General features: G+C 52.5%; 1 protein-coding gene across 5 annotated transcripts in view; it reads right to left on the bottom strand.

Annotated features, from left to right (window-relative positions):
* The window catches only part of EPHB2 (EPH receptor B2), a 288,949-nt gene that overhangs the window by 20,991 nt on the left and 253,379 nt on the right, over positions 1–14,579 (bottom strand). For all 5 annotated transcript variants that reach the window (XM_073316312.2, XM_073316309.2, XM_073316310.2 and 2 more), the window contains exons 14-15: positions 9,000–9,193; positions 6,337–6,492 (exon numbers count right to left, since the gene is read on the bottom strand). In XM_073316312.2, the coding sequence (XP_073172413.1) occupies positions 6,337–6,492; positions 9,000–9,193 (350 nt within the window). The remainder of the gene's footprint in view (positions 1–6,336; positions 6,493–8,999; positions 9,194–14,579) is intronic.

The following is a 14,579-nucleotide window of genomic DNA, read 5'->3' as shown; positions in this document are numbered from 1 at the left end:
TCCTGAGGTTGGGGGTTCCATGACCACCACTCCCAAGAGAAGGAGGCGGTGGTGGTGGTTGGGGACTCTCTCCTCAGGGGGACTGAGTCATCTATCTGCCGCCCTGACGGGAAAACAGAGAAGTCTGCTGCTTGCCAGGGGCTAAGATTCGCGATGTGACGGAGAGACTGCCGAGACTCATCAAGCCCTCGGATCGCTACCCCTTCCTGCTTCTCCACATGGGCACCAATGATACTGCCAAGAATGACCTTGAGCGGATCACTGCGGACTACGTAGCTCTGGGAAGAAGGATAAAGGAGTTTGAGGCGCAAGTGGTCTTCTCGTCCATCCTCCCCGTGGAAGGAAAAGGCCTGGGTAGAGACCGTCGAATCGTGGAAGTCAATGAATGGCTACGCAGGTGGTGTCGGAGAGAAGGCTTTGGATTCTTTGACCATGGGATGGTGTTCCATGAAGGAGGAGTGCTGGGCAGAGATGGGCTCCACCTAACGAAGAGAGGGAAGAGCATCTTTGCGAACCTAGTGAGGAGGGCTTTACACTAGGTTCAGCGGGGGAAGGAGACCAAAGCCCTGATGTAAGTGGGCAAGCGGGATACCGGGGGGAAGCACAGGCAGGAACGTCTGTGAGGGGAGGGCTCCTACCTCATACTGAGAATGAGGGGCGATCAGCAGGTTATCTCAAGTGCCTGTATACAAATGCACAAAGCCTTGGAAACAAGCAGGGAGAACTGGAGGTCCTGGTGATGTCAAGGAATTATGACGTGATTGGAATAACAGAGACTTGGTGGGATAACTCACATGATGAATCTGATGAGGTTCAATAAGGATAAGTGCAGGGTCCTGCACTTAGGACGGAAGAACCCAATGCACAGCTACAGACTAGGGACCGAATGGCTAGGCAGCAGTTCTGCGGAAAAGGACCTAGGGGTGACAGTGGACGAGAAGCTGGATATGAGTCAGCAGTGTGCCCTTGTTGCCAAGAAGGCCAATGGCATTTTGGGATGTATAAGTAGGGGCATAGCGAGCAGATCGAGGGACGTGATCGTCCCCCTCTATTCGACATTGGTGAGGCCTCATCTGGAGTACTGTGTCCAGTTTTGGACCCCACACTTCAAGAAGGATGTGGATAAATTGGAGAGAGTCCAGCGAAGGGCAACAAAAATGATTAGGGGACTGGAACACATGAGTTATGAGGAGAGGCTGAGGAAGCTGGGATTGTTTAGCCTGCAGAAGAGAAGAATGAGGGGGGATTTGATAGCTGCTTTCAACTACCTGAAAGGGGGTTCCAAAGAGGATGGCTCTAGACTGTTCTCAATGGTAGCAGATGACAGAACGAGGAGTAATGGTCTCAAGTTGCAGTGGGGGAGGTTTAGATTGGATATTAGGAAAAACTTTTTCACTAAGAGGGTGGTGAAACACTGGAATGCGTTACCTAGGGAGGTGGTAGAATCTCCTTCCTTAGAGGTTTTTAAGGTCAGGCTTGACAAAGCCCTGGCTGGGATGATTTAACTGGGAATTGGTCCTGCTTCGAGCAGGGGGTTGGACTAGATGACCTTCTGGGGTCCCTTCCAACCCTGATATTCTATGATTCTATGATTCTATGACTGGAGTACTGTCATGGATGGTTATAAACTGTTCAGGAAGGACAGGCAGGGCAGAAAAGGTGGGGGAGTTGCACTGTATGTAAGGGAGCAGTATGACTGCTCAGAGCTCAAGTATGAAACTGCAGAAAAACCTGAGAGTCTCTGGATTAAGTTTAGAAGCCTGAGCAACAAGGGTGATGTCGTGGTGGGCGTCTGCTATAGACCACCGGACCAGGGGGATCAGGTGGACGAGGCTTTCTTCCGGCAAGTCGCAGAAGCTACTAGATCGCACGCCCTGGTTCTCAGGGGCGACTTCAATCATCCTGATATCTGCTGGGAGAGCAATACAGTGGTGCACAGGCAATCCAGGAAGTTTTTGGAAAATGTAGGGGACAATTTCCTGGTGCAAGTGCTAGATGAGCCAACTAGGGGGGGAGCTTTTCTTGACCTGCTGCTCACAAACCGGGAAGAATTATCAGTGGAAGCAAAAGTGGATGGGAATCTGGGAGGCAGTGACCATGAGTTGGTCGAGTTCAGGATCCTGACACAGGGAAGAAAGGTAAGCAGCAGAAAACGGATCCTGGACTTCAGGAAAGCAGACTTTGACTCCCTCAGGGAACTGATGGGTAGGATCCCCTGGGGGACTAACATGAAGGGGAAAGGAGTCCAGGAGAGCTGGTTGTATTTCAAGGAATCCCTATTGAGGTTACAGGGACAAACCATCCCGATGTGTCGAAAGAATAGTAAATATGGCAGGCGACCAGCTTGGCTTAACGGTGAAATCCTTGCGGATCTTAAGCATAAAAAAGAAGCTTACAAGAAGTGAAAGATTGGACAAATGACCAGGGAAGAGTATAAAAATATTGCTCGGGCATGTAGGAATGAAATCAGGAGGGCCAAATCACAACTGGAGCTGCAGCTAGCAAGAGATGTTAAGAGTAACAAGAAGGGTTTCTTCACGTATGTTGGCAACAAGAAGAAAGCCAAGGAAAGTGTGGGCCCCTTACTGAATGAGGGAGGCAACTTAGTGACAGAGGATGTGGAAAAAGCTAATGTACTCAATGCTTTTTTTGCCTCTGTCTTCACTAACAAGGTCAGCTCCCAGACTGCTGCACTGGGCAACACAGCATGGGGAGTAGGTGGCCAGCCCTCTGTGGAGAAAGAGGTGGTTAGGGAGTATTTAGAAAAGCTGGATGTGCACAAGTCCATGGGGCTGGATGCGTTGCATCCGAGAGTGCTAAAGGAATTGGTGGCTGTGATTGCAGAGCCACTGGCCATTATCTTTGAAAACTCGTGGCAAACGGGAGAAGTCCTGGATGACTGGAAAAAGGCTAATGTAGTGCCAATCTTTAAAAAAGGGAAGAAGGAGGATCCTGGGAACTACAGGCCAGTCAGCCTCACCTCACTCCCCGGAAAAATCATGCAGCAGGTCCTCAAGGAATCTCTCCTGAAGCACTTACACAAGAGGAAAGTGATCAGGAACAGTCAGCATGGATTCACCAAGGGAAGGTCATGCCTGACTAATCTAATCGCCTTTTATGATGAGATTACTGGTTCTGTGGATGAAGGGAAAGCAGTGGATGTATTATTTCTTGACTTTAGCAAAGCTTTCGACACGGTCTCCCACAGTATTCTTGTCAGCAAGTTAAGGAAGTATGGGCTGGATGAATGCACTATAAGGTGGGTAGAAAGTTGGCTAGATTGTCGGGCTCAACGGGTAGTGATCAATGGCTCCATGTCTAGTTGGCAGCCGGTATCAAGTGGAGGGGCCCAAGGGTCGGTCCTGGGGCCGGTTTTGTTCAATATCTTCATAAATGATCTGGAGGATGGTATGGATTGCACTCTCAGCAAATTTGCGGATGATACTAAACTAGGAGGAGTGGTAGATACGGTGGCAGGTAGGGATAGGATACAGAGGGACCTAGACAAATTGGAGCATTGGGCCAAAAGAAATCTGATGAGGTTCAACAAGGATAAGTGCAGGGTCCTGCACTTAGGATGGAAGAATCCAATGCACCGCTACAGACTAGGGACCGAATGGCTCGGCAGCAGTTCTGCGGAAAAGGACCTAGGGGTGACAGTGGATGAGAAGCTGGATATGAGTCAGTGTGCCCTTGTTGCCAAGAAGGCCAATGGCATTTTGGGATGTATAAGTAGGGGCATAGCGAGCGGATCGAGGGACGTTATCGTCCCCCTCTATTCGACATTGGTGAGGCCTCATCTGGAGTACTGTGTCCAGTTTTGGGCCCCACACTACAAGAAGGATGTGGATAAATTGGAGAGAGTCCAGTGAAGGGCAACAAAAATGATTAGGGGTCTGGAACATCTGGAACCAACCCTGATATTCTATGATTCTATGACTTCTGGGTGCTGGCTCTGCATGGACCTTCCCTCCCTTCCTGCACAGACAGATACCGCTCAGACTCCCAGCACCCTTTACTGCACCACAAGATCCAAAACAGGCATCTCTAAAACCCTCAGCTCCCAGCCTCCCCAGTCTTTGCAGGGGTGGGGCAGGCTTTCCTGGAGCCATGGGATCTGGAAGTGCGGGCCCCCCCAGCAACCTGGCAGGCAGGCTGCTGAGGACCCAGGAGGTGAACCTGGTGGGGAACTCGGCAGCTTTCAAAACCTGCCTGGGCAAAGTCAGAACTTCGGCAAAACTGAACCATCCCCAAGAAACGTTTCAAATCCACTGATTCAGCAACCAGCTCTGTATACGGTCATCTGCAGCTTCTCAGCCCAGAATCATAGGATCATAGAATCATAGAATATCAGGGTTGGAAGGGACCTCAGGAGGTCATCTAGTCCAACCCCCTGCTCAAAGCAGGACCAATCCCCAATTAAATCATCCCAGCCAGGGCTTTGTCAAGCCTGACCTTAAAAGCTTCTAAGGAAGGAGATTCTACCACCCCCCTAGGTAATGCATTCCAGTGTTTCACCACCCTCTTAGTGAAAAACTTTTTCCTAATATCCAACCTAAACCTCCCGCACTGCAACTTGAGACCATTACTCCTTGTCCTGTCCTCTTCTACCACTGAGAATAGTCTAGATCCATCCTCTTTGGCACCCCCTTTCAGGTAGTTGAAAGCAGCTATCAAATCCCCCCTCATTCTTCTCTTCTGCAGACTAAACAATCCCAGTTCCCTCAGCCTCTCCTCATAAGTCATGTGTTCCAGACCCCTAATCATTTTTGTTGCCCTTCGCTGGACTCTCTCCAATTTATCCACATCCTTCTTGTAGTGTTCGGCCCAAAACTGGACACAGTACTCCAGATGAGGCCTCACCAATGTCGAATAGAGGGGGACGATCACGTCCCTCGATCTGCTGGCAATGCCCCTACGTATACATCCCAAAATGCCATTGGCCTTCTTGGCAACAAGGGCACACTGTTGACTCATATCCAGCTTCTCGTCCACTGTCACCCCTAGGTCCTTTTCCGCAGAACTGCTGCCGAGCCATTCGGTCCCTGGTCTGTAGCTGTGCATTGGGTTCTTCCGTCCTAAGTGCAGGACCCTGCACTTATCCTTATTGAACCTCATCAGATTTCTTTTGGCCCAGTCAGAGACTTGGAGAAGGCTGAATTTGGGTATGTTTTTATTGGAAACACTGCAACCCCCAGTCACCTGTTTGGCAGAGCTGTGGGGTCACAGTGCTGACATTGTGTTCCCCAGCTTGTGTACCAGTGCTTCTTCCCTACCCAGAGCCTCCCTCTCGCCCTCCTTCAGTTGCTCTGATTGTCCTAGGGCACCTGTTACCGTCATTTCTAAGCTCAGCCTGTAGGCTTCATAAGCCACTTCTAGCAGTCGTGGAGCTGCTGTGGATACATGGACACGTTCAGAACGGTCCCATAGATATTTCCAGGTGAAGAACAAAACAAAAAACCCCCAAACAGAAAAGGTCAGTTTGGCTGTTTGGCTGAATGGGTTTCGATTGACCATCAGCTGTACGTGTGCTCACCTGAAGGCTGCCCTGCCCCAGACCCATAAGAAAACAAAGCATTCCAGTGCTTACAGACAGCCTTACCGCATGGGTCATTAATTCCACTGTCTCCGCAGGGCTTCCAAAGTTTGATGCACCTGGCCACAAATCTTTTAATAGACACATCGAGGCCCTAAGGGATTCCAGCAGCCCGCAGCCCACTGGAGCTGGCATTTCAGCAGCCTGCTCGTCTCTGGAGAGCCTGCTATATTGTTGTTACTGTTGGATGGGGGTGGGGGGCATACCATTGTTTCAGATGTGTGCAGGGTTATTTGGAATGAACGGGATACCATCCTGGCTCTCAGAGTCCTTCTTCAGGGAGCGACTTGTATGCAATATGCAAATCTTGTCAGCAATGAATCCATTAGGATCATGGCATCCCAAAGTGCCCCCTAGTGGCAGAAGAACTGCCTTGTGCCCGCCTGTAATGTTTACTGTTCCCCCTTGACATTGTTGTGCTAATTACGGGGTTTGGAGAACCCCATGCAGAACTGCATCTTCATAGGAGGGAGAAAACCAATCGGATAGCATGGAGATGAACGGTGTAGAAATATCTAGTAGACAGATACTCAGCCCGTGGATTAATGAGGAAAAGCAGGAATAGAAAAGATTAGAAATGATTGGGGGGGTTGTTTTCTTTTTCTGGCAAAAAATTATTAATATTGCGTAACGATAAGATTAATATAAAGCTCAGAAACCTCAAATCTGATAATGGCCAATTGTTGCAAGAATCCTGAGGTCTTTGCGTCTGGTTTGTAACCACTGCTATTGGCACTTACTCCATGGTCATCTGTGACACCACATCAAAGGTGGCAAAGCCGGCACTGGCAAAGCTCTCCTTGTACTGGCCCATCTTGATGGCATCCAGCCATTCATCCACTGTGTTGAAACTGGTGTAATCGGGGATTGTGCGGTCCAGTAAAGGGAGGTTAATCCTGAAGAAGAGAGACCGAAAATGAGCAGAAGTTAGTGGCAGCCTGTGAGGGGCTTTCTTTACCCTTTGTTGGCTGTGGAAGGTGGGGCAAACCCTAGAATGCCCCTGCAGCACGTTCATTCATCATCTGTCCCTGTGTAGATGACTTTACCCAAGCGTGGACCAACAGTACAGAAAGCTGTGGGGCTGGTTAAAATGTTACCCTTCCCTTCCCCTTAGCAGCTCAAATTTAGATCTATCATGGGGAACAAATATTTAACAATGGCCTCTTGAATCTAGCAGAGAACGATATACCACGATGAAACATAATGGCTGGAAGTTGAAGCTAGAACAATTCAGACTGGATATAAGGTGTAACAGTGAGACTAATTAACCCCCACTGGAACAATTTACTAGGGGTTATGGTGAATTCTTCATCACTGACCCTTTTAAAATCAAGACTGGATTTTTTTCTACATGATATGATCTAGGAATTATTTTGGCAATGACCTATGATCTGTGTTACACAGAGGGTCAGAGAAGATGATCACAGTGGTCTCTTCTGGCCTTGGAATAGATAACTCTATTAATCTAAGCATATGATGGGGATCTGAGTGCTATCCCCAGTTCTATCCCTGATTTACTATGTGGTCGTGAATACATTGCGTCCCTTCTCTTTCTCAATTTCCCCATCTGTGAAATGGGGACACTATCCCTTGTGGGGGAGGGATAGCTCAGTGGTTTGAGCATTGGCCTGCTAAACGCAGGGTTGTGAGTTCAATCCTTGAGGGGGCCATTTAGGGATCTGGGGCAAAAATTGAGGATTGGTCCTGCTTTGAGCAGGGGGTTGGACAAGATGATCTCCTGAGGTCCCTTCCAACCCTGATATTCTATGATGGCACCAGTCTTTTGGGGGGGCACGGATAGCTCAATGGTTTGAGCATTGGCCTGCTAAACCCAGGGTTGTGAGTTCAATCCTTGAGGGGGCCATTTAGGGATCTGGGGCAAAAATTGGGGATTGGTCCTGCTTTGAGCAGGAGGTTGGACTAGATGACCTCCTGAGGTCCCTTCCAACCCTGATGTTCTATGATTCTATAATACTGAACTCCAGGGGGTGGGGTTGAGAGGCATGTCTGCACAGGGCTCTGGGGAGCTCAGCTCAGAGATGCAGTAGAAATTAATAGAATTGTTGTACCCCTAAAGGGGATCCCTAGTTTTAGTTGTAACAAAGCAGACCTGTGAGGATAACAATTCATAATGACAAGTCAGTAGCATCTGCAAAGTCACTCACATACTACTGCCTACCCACACTTCCGTCTCCCGTCTACACAATATCTTGTGGCTCCAGCACCCTCTTTCTAGCTCTTCACAGATGTATTTGTCAGAGTAGCAAGGCTGCACTTGACTGTATGCTGGTGCCAGCCCGCACTGCTAGCCGTTTGGCCGCGCCTGCGTTTAAGCAAGCTCCCTCCAGGGCCAATCACTAATGAGGACGAATGTTGCAGGGCTGCAGATGTCCTCAGCTCATTAAAATCTGCCTCGTCTCAGGGCTCACTCCCTTTGGTTTGCTCTTAGAAGGGGCCAAGTGCCTGTGAAGTTCGTATTGTTACTGACAAACAGATCTGCCTGGGAAGCGCCAAAGTCTGTTTGCTCCTTCAGGGAGCCTGGTGAGGTTAAGTGGCTAGATGGCTACGAGGAGGGCTAGCCAAGCACTTCCTCCCAGGGACGGGAGCTGGGGGCTCTTGGGGCACAGGAAAGAAAGAAAAAACAAAAGTAAGGGAGCTGCAGAAGTCCCAAATAGTGGCTGGGACGCTCTAGCTCCTTGACTGAACCAGCTCAGGTTTCCTCCTGGTTCTGACCCAGCACAGAGCTCCGGGCCAACCTCTCTCTCCTCCCCAAGCAAGATACCCAGCCCCAGTACCAGCTATTCCCTCATGACACAAAATCAGAGTTGGGAAAGTTCGGTTATTTCTGTAAAAGAAACGAAGCCTCCCTTTTCCTTTTCAGCTTTTTGCAAATCCACCCTGTTATCAAGGGCCTTTCGTCCGACACCGGGGCCGTGACAGGTTGAAAAGGCAGCCCACTGTCACAAACAGTATCTGGATTTCTGACACTGTCTCCTCCCCAGGATATCTTCTACACATGCTCACCAGGAACTCGAGCCATGTAATGGATCCATTACTTGGCAAAGGTCAATGTCTGGACTAGAACCTGGGTCCTTGGTTTTCTAAGAGAACTTAAAAATGTTGCCCAGTGAGCTGAAGCCTGTAGAAACCTCTTTGTATTCTCCCAGTTTTCTTTGTAACGCATGGCTCGGGACATGTTACAGAGGAGGACATACGCACTGTTAATCCCGACCAAAGGGAGGTGCATCCGCTCCAACCATCGGAAGGCACCGCTACCTGTAAATAATGGAAATGCCCAGGCATACCTTCAGATTTCACAGTCTGGTGTGGACATTGATGGTACCTGGCATTGATGGAGCTCAGTTTGAAAGAGACGCTCAGAGGCGACAGAAGAGATACCTACCCGGAGGAGAGGGGTGCCATGGCTTTCAGGCTATTGGGGTTTCGGATCATTTTGTCTAACGTGTTGACAATCTGCCCGAATTTGGGCCTGTGGTTCCGGTCCTTCTGCCAGCAGTCGAGCATTAACTGGTGCAAGGCGTTGGGGCAGTCCATGGGAGGGGGCAGCCGATAATCCTGCTCTATTGCATTTATCACCTGCAAGACAAACCGCAGTGACACGGTCAATGCAGTGGGAGTAGCAAGGAGGAGTGGGACAGCGCAAGTATCGTGTGCCAAAGCAGTGCCCGCTGAATTTGCATTGTTCATCATCTCGTCTTCAGGGAGTACCGAGCATGGACAACCTTAGACCACAGGGGCTGGGTTCCTCTGTCGCACTGAATCACTGGTGACATACCTCTGCAAGCATGGGCAGGTCAGTTATTTTTATGGTAGTGACACCCACAGTGGGAAGGAAACACCTGGTTTGCTCCCTGGCCCCATCCATGGAATGGAGCCTGAGGGGCAGACCTGGGTTACTAATGGGGCAGCTCTGCCACATGTCCCCTCCCCACTGGCAGTGTTCTCTGATCCCTCCATTCTAATGGTCCCCAGCCTTTCTGTGCACTGGTGCCATTTAATCAGATGGGGCTGTACTGACCACGGCCTCCCAGGCAGCTGTGTGTACTTAGGGTATGTCTACACTGCAGCTCGACACCCATGGCTGCCCCATGCCAGCCGACTCAGGGATGCAGGGCTGGCTTGCGGGGCTCAGGCTGCGGGGCTCAGACTTCCAGGGCCAGACTCCTCAGAGATGGGAGGGTCCTAGAGCCAGGGCTGCAGCCTGAGCCTGGCAGTCTCCACTGCAATGAAAGAACCCTGCAGCCCAAGCCCAAGTCAGCTGGCACAGGCCAGCCGCAGGCTTTTATTTGCAGTGCAGACACACCCTGAGCCAGGTCCACACCACTGCCCTGACTGCAGGAGCAACCTAAGCTCCAGCGTGGATAACAGAATGGGGAGGGGGAGGCAGCAGGGTCACCCATGGAGCGGAGGCTAGAAAACCTTTCACAAAAGCCTGCAAGAAAACAGCTGGCATATAGACTTGTGCTGGCATATAGACTCGTGCTTAGGAGCTGCTGCTCGGTTGCCTCTTTGGCTTCTCCATGCCCCCATGTATGCCTGGGGGATGCTGGCCTCTCCATGCATACAGTACCTACATGCATCCCCACGCCCAGTAGGGCTTCCCCAGGAACATCCTGCCCCTTTCCTTTGCCACCATTAGCAGTGTCTGGCCCGTGCAGCTGCCGCCCTGGCCAGAGTGATGCGGGTGCATCAGAGTCAGGAGGCTGTTCGAATGTGGTATGGTCTGTTCAGAGGGCAGCCTGTTCCTCACACAGAGCCACGCAGCGAGGAAGGCTTCTGGGAAGCTCTCTTGTCATCCCCCTGGGCATCCCCTGGGTTGTGCCCTGGGGCACAGAACTAGCTGGTCGCCAGCGCGACAGAAAGAGGAGACAAAGCGGTGGGCACTTCAGAGCAGGCTGCTCTGGCTCCAGACAAGAGCCCCTTGTGCCGACTAAATGAAATGTCAGAGTCTCAGAGACTGCAGTCAGCTACGGCACTTGCCTAGCAATGAGAGAGAAGGAAGAGCTCACCCCAGAGAAGGTGGCAATGGAAAGGTCACACACGTAACCCTAAGGATTGCTTAGCTACATGAGAACAGCAAGTCACCATATACAATGCAGTACAATACAGTGCAACTCATTCCCTGCTGTGGAGAGAGACCCTGAATGAGAACAACAGGGATACAACGAGTCAGGATTCAGGCAGAACCGTGGGGAGCGCAGAACTGGAATAGTAGCGGAAGGTGGGAGATCAAGTCCAAGGTATAGGGTCAAATACGTGTGTGCATGTACCGACCTGTAATGTGAGGCTTGGAAGAGCAGGGGGCTGCCAGTCATAACTGAGGGGCATTGGCAGAGCTGAGGGTGTGCAAAGGGAATCCAGAGCTGGAATAGCAGGTGGGCTACTGGTCAGGATGGAAGGGTACCATGGAGCCGCCCATCTCTGCGTTGAGCCAAGGACTGGAATCGCGGGGGGCTGCCAGTCAGCACTGAGGGACATTGGCAGAGCCCAGGGCTGGGTGCAGGGTGGTGCTGAGGTGCAGTGACAAAGCTGCGTGCAGGGAGAGCTCTGCGCTCACTACAATGCTGCTGGGACACGCCCACATCCTCACAAGTGCTAAACTGTGTCTGGATCCCACAAGCCCCTCGCCCACCATTCCAAGCAGCAGCACTGGCCAGTGAGGATGTGCCCCGCTCAGCCTTTCCGGGCCTAACCTGAGGAATCGCTAGTGTGCTTTGTGCGGCTCTTGGCTCCTGGTCAAGGGCTGGAGAAAACCCTCTCCTGAGAGATATGAACTGTCCCCTCTCCCTGCTCTTTCTCCGGCTGGCAGATCTATCCAAGACAGAAAGGAGGGAAGGGGGCGCACAGGGGGAGTGGGGCTGGGGACAGTCATCACACAGGCATCAGGATCTTGGATCTGGCATTGACCCAGCAAATCCCCACCTACCCAGCTGCCAGCCCTGAGCTCTCTGCCTCACCTCCTCTTCCTGGCTCCTTCCGACTCTCACACCCTGGACTCAGGAGGCTAATCTGCAGTGGGAAGTTTTGGGTCCAAGGTCACGTCTGACCAGACAGACACTAACTTGCACACTCTACAGAGAGGTGGCTAGGGCGCTGGCCTGGGATGTGGCAGACCCAGCTCCAAAGGCCTAAACTCTTCCCAGTTCACAGCTGAGTTTTTGTCACAGATTATACTGAGTTGGGCTGAACAAGGACTCAAGCCTTGGTCTCCCACATGCAAGGCCAGTGCCCTAACCACAAGGCTATAGCCTGGTCAGAAGTGAGCCACCTCTGACTGCCAGAAGCTGGGCCTGGACGACAGGGATTCGATCACTCGATAATTGCCCTGTTCTGTTCATTCCCTCTGAAGCACTTGGCATTGGCCACTGTCAGAGACAGGATACTGGGTTAGATGGACCATTGGTCTGACCCAGTAGGGCCGTTATTAAGTTTTTATAGAGCTCTGGACTGGTGAAAACTGACATGCCTCTGAAAAATGTTTTGGCTTTGTCAAAAATATTCCAACCACCTCTGCGCCCGTCCCTCAGCAGGTGAGAGGAGGGGGAGGGAGCTGGGGTCTCTCTCCCTGAGAAGGAGGGCGGTGGCCTCCAGACATAACGGAGTTCTTGTGAGCACCTACACCTACATTCCTACGCACCCGCCAGGGAGAGGGAAATGCTGGGCACAGAAGGATGCGTTGGATCGGTGCAGTTGGACGTTGGTTACGCTAGTGTTAACTAGGAAGCCATTTGCAAACACCCCTTTACCATGCCTGACTTATGAACAATGCTACATATCCTTAAGTGCCACTTGCTGGTGCTCTTTCTATTAGCTAATTACACATTCACAAATCTACAGATAACCCTCCTTCATAGAGCACTCCTGGGACACCCCAAAGGGGTGGAATTTGGTGAACTATTCTGTCTGGAAGAGAGGAACTGTGGGAGTGGCTGCATTTCCACGACGAGGAGGTGTAAATCACAGCTATGTCCCTGCACTGAGATAAGGGGGCAGAGCCCAGGGGAATCTCCAGGTCCCAGAGTAAGTGACACACACATTTGGGGCCTCCATCTTGCACTAATGCCTGTTTGCCCCCCAAGGATGGAAACAGCTGACTGCACACAACAGTCTTCTGTCACCAGCCAGAACCATGCCCAGCTCGTGGAGAGCGCAGGATACAAGAATGGCCTGGGAGGAAAGGCTCTGAAAATGGGCTCTAGCAGGGAAAGGACGGGTCGGGGGCTCTCACAGAAGGGTGTCTGAGTCCTGAGGCTTGTTGCGAGGGAATGTCCCAGGCAACAAGGCCTTTACAGTGCAGAATGTTTCCATTTTCCGGTGCTCTGTGCAGGGGCTCTCCTGATCTTCAGCGTCATTGCCTGATAGTGACTGTCCCCAGCTGTGGATCCTTCACAAGGCAGAGCCTTACTGCTAAGCCCATGCTAGTTCCATGGAGCTGATGGGTTTCAATGGATGGTTAAACTCTGCTGCACCTCCCAAGAGGGAAGAAGGGGCAAGGTGGCTGTGAGGGGGTTTAAGGTAAAAGGAGTGGTGGAGTCCTCTGGGCCAAGAAGGCCTGGCCCTCAGCAGCTGCCCGGCATGCTCCCTAGGGAGGACCTGATTACAAGGGAGCTCCGGCAGGGGGAGGAGAGTCTGGTTGCAGCTGCTGAGGCAGAGCAATCTACAGGGGAAGGGTAGGGTTGCCAACTTTCTAACTGCACAAAACCAAATGCCCTCGCCCCGCCCCTTCTCAGAGGCCCTGCACCCACTCCCTCCATCCCCCCTCCCTCCATCACTTGCCCTCCCTCATCCTCACTCACTTTCACTGGGCTGGGGCAGGGGGTTGGTATGCGGGAGGGGGTGAGGACTCCGGGGTGGGGCTGGGGATGTAGGGTTTGGGTTATAGGAGGGGGCTCTGGACTGGGACCAAGGGATTCAGAGTGTGGGAATGGGCTCAGAGCTGGGGTAGAGGGTTGGGGTGTGGGAGGGTGTGCAGGCTCTGGCTGGAGATGTGGGCTCTGAGGTGGGGCCAGGGATGAGGGGTTTGGGGTGCAGGTGAAGGCTGGGACTGAGTGGTTTGGAGTGCGGGAACAGGGGGTTGGGGTGTGGCCTCTGAGGTGGGGCTAGGAATGAGGGGTTAGGGGTGCAGGAAAGGGTGCAGGGCGCAGTCACCAGGAGAGAGTTTGGGTGCAGGAGGGGCATCAGGGCTGGGGTTGGGGTGTAGGAGGGGGTGCGGGCTCCAGGAGGAAGTTTGGGTGTGGGAGGGGCATCAGGGCTGGCGTTGGGGTGCAGGGATGGGGTTGGGGTGCAGGGTGTGGGCTCCAAAAGGCGGCTCAGGGCTGGGCAGGGGAATGGGGTGCCAAGAGGAGGTGAGGGGTGCGACCTCTGGGAGGGAGTTAGGGTGTGGGAGGGGGTTCCGATCTGGGGCAGGGGTTCGGGGTCTGGGAGGGGGTTTGGGGTGCGGACTCTAGTCGGGCGGCACTTATCTCAGGTGGTTCCTGGTCAGCAGCACAGCAGGACTGACTGGCTTCCACCCTGCCCGCCCTCCCTCCCTCCCTCCCTCCCTGGCTCCGCGTGGCTCCCGGAAGCAGCAGCCATGTCTGGCTCCTAGGTGCAGGGGCAACCAGGCAGCTCTGTGCAGTGTCTACACCCACAGGCACCGCCCCCACAGCTCTGACTGGCCGCAGTTCCCAGTCAATGGGAGCTGCAGAGGCAGTGTTCAGGGCAGGGGCAGTGGCCGGAGCCTCCCTGGCCACCCAGGCACCTAGGAGCCGGACATGGCAGCTGCTTCCGGCGAGCTGCACAGAGCCAGGTTAGCCCCACTGCACTGCCGACCAGACTTTTAACCGCCTGGTTAACGGTGCTGACTGAAGCCACCAGGGTCCCTTTTCTACCAGGCGTTCCAGTCGAAAACTGGATGCCTGGCAACCCTAACCACGACTGTGAGTAAGACTCGGCTGGGATCCCCCTTCCCTCTGACTAAGGG

The sequence above is a fragment of the Lepidochelys kempii genome, chromosome 18 (genome assembly GCF_965140285.1).
Source record: "Lepidochelys kempii isolate rLepKem1 chromosome 18, rLepKem1.hap1, whole genome shotgun sequence".
Classification (NCBI taxonomy): domain Eukaryota; kingdom Metazoa; phylum Chordata; order Testudines; family Cheloniidae; genus Lepidochelys; species Lepidochelys kempii.
Note: the sequence above shows the minus strand (reverse complement) of the source record. Positions and strands in the feature narration are given on the sequence as shown.